This window comes from Gavia stellata, chromosome 14 (genome assembly GCF_030936135.1).
Source record: "Gavia stellata isolate bGavSte3 chromosome 14, bGavSte3.hap2, whole genome shotgun sequence".
In the NCBI taxonomy this organism is placed as follows: Eukaryota; Metazoa; Chordata; class Aves; order Gaviiformes; family Gaviidae; genus Gavia; species Gavia stellata.
This window is the reverse complement of record NC_082607.1, coordinates 20,817,248-20,823,128: the sequence shown is the minus strand read 5'-3', so window position 1 is coordinate 20,823,128 and position 5,881 is coordinate 20,817,248. Positions and strand designations below refer to the sequence as shown.

General features: G+C 50.9%; 1 protein-coding gene across 3 annotated transcripts; it reads right to left on the bottom strand.

Moving 5' to 3' along the window:
• Positions 1–1,765: 1,765 nt before the first annotated feature.
• On the bottom strand, positions 1,766–4,681 carry LOC104251122 (UDP-N-acetylglucosamine transferase subunit ALG13 homolog). 3 transcript variants are annotated; one of them, XM_059824398.1, is made up of 4 exons: positions 4,552–4,681; positions 4,015–4,181; positions 3,648–3,788; positions 1,766–1,955 (listed from the first exon to the last, which is right to left on the bottom strand). In XM_059824398.1, the coding sequence occupies exons 1-4, from the start codon at positions 4,651–4,653 to the stop codon at positions 1,844–1,846; spliced, it is 522 nt and encodes a 173-aa protein (XP_059680381.1). In that variant the 5' UTR covers positions 4,654–4,681; the 3' UTR covers positions 1,766–1,843. The 3 variants fall into 3 exon arrangements, with proteins under 3 accessions (XP_059680381.1, XP_059680380.1, XP_059680382.1); XM_059824397.1 differs by having other exon boundaries at positions 3,648–3,786; positions 4,019–4,181; XM_059824399.1 differs by lacking the exon at positions 4,015–4,181 and having other exon boundaries at positions 3,648–3,786; positions 4,552–4,582.
• Between the last annotated feature and the right edge of the window lie 1,200 nt (positions 4,682–5,881).

Below are 5,881 nucleotides of genomic sequence, written 5' to 3'. Positions count from 1 at the left end.
CCTCCCCGGGCGGCCACAGCAGAAGCGGCAACGAGTGAAGCGGGAGACGGGGGCTCCGCGCGGGGCGCTGCGCTGCGCGGCGCGTGGCAGCTAGGCGCGCGGCTGCTGCTAATGAGGGGCCGCGCCCAACGCGCCCACCTGCGCCGGGCGCCGCCGCGCGCGGCATGGCATGGCCCGGCCCGGCCCGGCGCGGCCCCCAGCAGCCCCCCGCCGGCGCCGGGCAGTGCCACTCACGGAGCGCGCCCCCAAGTCAGGCTCGCCCCCGGCCCGGCGCGGCTGGGCCCGCTTGCCTTTGCCCGCGAGCTGCCCGAAAGGCGGCTGCGAGCCGTGCCCTCCCGCTGAGCCCGCAGGAGGTGCCTCCTGCAGCAGCCATTTTAGGATGCCCCCAAATACCTGTCCCGCTCTGCGCCTTCACGACTGCAGGGGCTGTCCGAGCGCCGAGGGGTCGTTTTCCTCCAGCCCCCCCCCACGCTCTCGGCCTGGGTGCGTACGCCAAACCGCGGGAAGCCCCAGCAGACGTCGTCTCCTCCCGGCCCTGCCTCGGGAGAAGGGAGTCCTTGCCAAGCTAACTCCTTCCAGCTTCATTGCTTGATGTGCCTGTGACGGCAAGCATCTAGTGGAAAAATCAAATGGTCATTCAGAATTTCCTGTGACATCCCTGCGTGCTCTTGGACGGGAGGTAGGGTGCTAGCAGTAAACTTGAAATAACAGCTCTATAAAAATCGTTAAGGAAGTGAAAATCCTAGTTGCTCCTAATAAAGCATTTGGGGCTCGGCAAAAATCACTTTTGCACAACTCCACAGCATGATTTATTCCACGTCTAGCCCTTGTGCTTGATTTGGAGAATGCCTTTAAGTACATTTAACTTGCTAGTAAAAATTGCACTCGGACACCAGATGCACCACTTCGGGAGTTTCCTTTTCTTGTTTTAAGCAACAGCAACATAAAAACCCCAAACAATGTACTTGCAGGCAATTAGCACCAACTATGCATTTGTACAGTTCTAGAGTATTACAGACCAAACACCCTGCATGAACATTTGTAAGTTTAAACCCCCTTTGTTTTTCAAAATATTTACTTATAGAAACTGATGGTAGCGTCAACACAGTTGACAATTTCAATGCTTTAAATGGGGACCTCTGATCAGCATCAAATAGGAAACATGGCACTTCACAGAAGTCCAAACTAAGTAATGATGGGATAACACCATGCAAATGGATTGACTGCATTGTCAACCCCATTCCTCTCCCATTAGGCCATGTTTTACTTTGGGAGTAGATCACCCAAAACCAGGGAGTCACTTGGTGGACAGTTTGGCAGCAGGTTTGCAGCTCTTGACTTTTCCCACCCAGATTCACCACGTGCCCCTTTCCCTTTAAAAAGGCTTAAATCTCTCTTTTTAAATTCTCTTTTCAGTGCTTCTGTAAACACATGAGAGCTGAAGGCATCTGCTTATTTGCAGAACATCACAAGAACATGAATGAGGACAACTTATCTCCACTAGTACTAGGCAAATATGGTCAAGAGGCCACCATGTATATGCCATGCCTGTTAAGAAGTAATTTAGTCTGTCCTCCTCACTGGAATTACCAACTCGGTGCAGATTTTGTGATGTAAATATCTGCCTGTTCAAGAAACTAGAAAGCTCGTACTTCCCCCTCCCCTTGTTGGCACTGTGCTCTTTTAAGCATAAAGCTAGATAACTTCAAACTGGCACTAAATAGGAAATCATTTAATGTCAGTTAATATTAAGAGACATTTTCTTTGAGGGTTTGTCCCAGTTGGTGGACTCACTATAGAAGGAGAAAGGTTTTATCCCGACATTTTTATTCCTCTGTATTGTTTATTGAAATCCAACAACTTTATCCAAGAACAAAGCAAATTTTTCTGGCTGTCCAGGAGGAAAAGGTTTCAAAGTTGACAAGTCCATCGACTGCAGTGTCTCCACAAGAGTGCTGTAAAAACAGACCAAAACCAAAACTTAAAAAAAAAAAATCCATCCCAAAGGGAAATTTTTTCTTCACACAATTTTCTTTCTATTCATACATACATAATCCTTTAGCACAGGAACAAAAATAAAGACACATATTGAAAGGAGGAAGAGACCCCACAAACAGTGGGCCCCAGCTGTCACTGGCTCACAGGTAGCATTGCTGAGAACCCACTTTGACCTATACCACAGCTTTCACAGACAACCTCAGCTCTTAACTTTCTAATCTTCTGTGGTTGCAACACTGGGAGACTGAACAAGATCTGAGGATCTTCACCATAAACTGTACCAGGAAATTCATCCTATTTGAACACATGGCATAGCTCTCCACTTAACACATAGCCAGAAAGAACAGCTAGATCAATCTGTTAGCTTGCTATTATCAGACTGCAAATCAGGCTCAAATGCTAGGCACTGTTCAACAAAAATAAAAATTCCTTCCTGTCTCCGACGCTGTCAGAAGCACTGAGATAGTAAGTTTAAGAAACTTGCCCAATGCAAGTGAATGACAGGCCTAGTCTCTTCAGAAGGCTCTTCTGAAACTACGAAATCCTATTTGCAGGGCAAAGGAACGAGATGCAGACTAAATAACGGGAGTTAAATTTCCTCTGCCTTCCATTTAGAGGTTATCTTTTATAGAGTGCAATCAATCATAAATAATCATAAATAAAGAGAAACAGTAAGATAGTCAAAACAAGAGAGCAAATGAATCTAACAGGAACCAGAATGAACACAAACAAAAGGAGGTTTTTTTGTTGTTGGGGGTTTTTTGCAGGGTTGTTTGTTTGATGTTTTTTTTCCTGAAGTGACAGGCAGTAGATCTGTGAAACTCCTTGTCAGAGGATGCGGTGGATTCAGGAAGTTTGGTTAAAGGGCAGCCTGAATAAGTACTTGGAAGACAGAGATAATGAGACAGCATCTGATTTAGGAATCCCCCAAATCAAAGTACTTAAGAGCATTAGAGGGAAAGTAATACAAGGAAGTACCATATGTTCTTGCCCTCTTTCTACTTTTGGCTGGCCATCTGCATATGGCCACTGCAAATAGGACACTGAGCTACGTGGACTCCTGACCCATATCAGTAAGGCCATTCTTATGTTCTAAATACTCCAGATACTTTCAATTTTATTATGTCAGTAGATCTATACAGTCAACTTTAGTGCTCTTTACAAGGAAAATCCACACAGCAAGATGATGAAATGGAGTCCTAAGTCTGCAGGGAGCAATTTATTACTTATGGCCCATGGTTACAAACTGATCGCCTGGGTTGCATTATTTCTAGACTTTGAAAAAGAATCAACCAACTAGTGAGAAAGAGCAGAGAAAGAGAGAAGCTGTTAGGTGCGTCTAGGATGCTACCTGACTGTTCCAAATTCAGCCACTTCTATTTGGTTTAAATTACTCTCTTTCAGTCTGAATATATGTGCCCTCAAAAAAAAAAATTACAAAAGGCGTTCACGGTCAAAAGGCTTGGTTAGTTTGGTAAATTAGCATCTAATGTTAGTCTATCCACTATGGAAAATCTACCTTGCAAACAAATGGTTGTTACAGAGAAGGATGTAAATTTCCTTGTTAGGTTCTCAATACTGTAATAACACACTGAGTGACAGTGCTGAACACCTCTTGTTCAGTCAGGACAGCCACAGCAGCTCCATACCTGCAACTACAGCAAAGGACGTGCCCATCTCTGTGGAGCTGTTTTGCCAGTTCGAGCTGATGGTTGTCCATCAGCTTTTCGTTTATTACTACTATTAGTGGTTTTTCTTCTTCTAGAGTCTCCAGACAGCTACCTGCACCTACGGGAGAAACAGAAAACACGATCAGTTTTTGCCCTGACAGACGAAATATCATCCTACTTGCTCTTAAAACCCGGGAGACTCCTGAAACTGAACATTTAACCACCCAGCTCTAGCTGTGGACCTGAACATTCAATGCCAACCCAGCCTCGAGCCGGAGAGGGTCAGGCTTCACCCAGCCGACTGCCACTCCCGCCCCCAGGACAGGCTCAGCAAACAAACGCGGCTCTACCTGCGTGGCTGATGACCAGGTCCGCCCTCCGCAGGTCCTCGGCCAGCGAGTCCTTGAAGCGGAAGGTTTCCACCGCCAAGGCCGGGCTGCTGCGCAGCGCCGGCTGCAGCGCGCCCCGCCCGACCTGCAGCACCAGCTTCCCGTAGCCGCGGCTCTGCAGCACCTGCGGCGGAAAGATAGCGGGGGGGGGGGGGGGGGGACACACGACACCGGGGCGTCTGGCCCTGCTCCCCGGTACCCGGGCCCGGGGGCCGCTGCCGCCACCCCCCCGCTTCGTGCCACAGACCGCCCCTCCTCCTCCCCCGCCGCCACTTCGCGCCACTCACCCCAGCCCCGCCTCACGCCCCCCGCCACAGACCGCTCCCCCACCACCGCCCCCGGTACCCCCCCGTCTCCCGCCCCCTCAGACACCCCCGGCAGTCACTGGCGGGACGGCTCCCAGCGCGCAGGCGCCCTGTTGAGGCGCTGCGGGCAGGCCGTGAGGGGGAAGGCCGGGCCGGCTGTGCGCGGAGCCGGGCTCTGCGCCGCCTCACCTGCAGGGTCGCCGGGGAGCAGACGGTCGCGATCAGATCGTCGAAGCTGGTGGTGCCCACGGTGACGAAAACGGACTTCGTGGCCGGCGACCGCCCGCTCATAGCGGATCTGCGGCGGGGGGCGGAGCCGCCAGAGGGCGCCACGCACCACCCGTTCGCCGCATTCCTCTCCAAAATGGCCGCCGGTCTGAGGGGGACACGCCTTTTTCTCCGCCCGGCTGCCGTGGGCGGGTTTAGGGCCGCCGCCTCCGCCCAGGCGGGTGTGGTACCCGGTGCCTCGGGGCAGCCGGGCCCGCCGCAGGGGTGCGGGACTCTCTCCGCGGTGCCGGGCCGGCAGGGACTGCGCCCGCTCTAACGAGCCCACTCGCTGGCAGCGTTCAGCCGCCTCAGCGTGGTAGCCACGAGTGTCTCAACTTTTCAGACTTTCAGGGAGCGGGGGAAAAAAAACCACCCAGATTTGGAGAAGGAATTCAGAAAGTTTTGTTCTCCACGTGTTATTTTAGCACTTGGGGCACAGGTCGCTGTAACTGACGGCCTGACTGGGGCCAGGTGCTGGGTATGGCCACAGCTGCCTTTTCTTTAACTGACCTGGGCTAGGCATGGGATTACCGAGTCCGCCCAAGCCTCCTGCAGCACTTACTGTGGGAGTAACATCACAAAAGGATGGTAGCAAATGAGCAGTCAGTCATGCTTTGGAGGGGAGATCGACGTTTCAGACAACTGTTGCCTGAAGCAGTGCTACAGTGGGTCCCGTAATGGCGGCTCAAGAGGGATGGGCTGACACATCCCCTTGAGCACTGGGCCTCAGGCTTCGCTTCTGGTCAGAGCATCGCCTGGGGACATGTCACAGCATCGCAGAGCAAACACATGAGATACAAGCCTACCTTCAAACGAATGAAGGCAGGAGAATATTGCATACATTTCTATAAGTGGGTGAGCTTGGATGGTTTTGTCATGTGGGTATCCTTCCACTGATACCACAGGGATTGGTGAAGATGGGAGACAGAAAGAAAAGAGACAAATATAGTTTGAATTCTGCATTCTATATTTTGTTTAGAGAACTTTAATAATTCTGGCTATGTATGTGCACTCTGTCCACTCCACAAACAATCCCAGAAATGCTGCAAACTCCAATAGAAGCTGCTGTCTGCTGGCTCTTAGTTGATTCCAGAAAGTCAGACATAGAAATTATTTGGCCCAAATAGATGAACCTGTCACAGGAACTGAGATTGCAACTCAGAAAAACCTGAAAGTGAGACTGAAATCAAAGCTAGGAGCTGTATCCTCCCGGTTTCTTTTCCTTACTTTGCCACTGACCAGTGCTAGCACC

Excerpts from the sequence above, each read along its gene's own strand:
- LOC104251122 (XM_059824398.1), bottom strand. The coding sequence starts at position 4,653 with ATGAGCGGGCGGTCGCCGGCCACGAAGTCCGTTTTCGTCACCGTGGGC. Across the intron at positions 4,182-4,551 it reads GCTCCCCGGCGACCCTGCAG|GTGCTGCAGAGCCGCGGCTA; the intron begins GTGAGGCGGCGC and ends TTTCCGCCGCAG. Across the intron at positions 1,956-3,647 it reads GTCCTTTGCTGTAGTTGCAG|CACTCTTGTGGAGACACTGC; the intron begins GTATGGAGCTGC and ends CTGTTTTTACAG.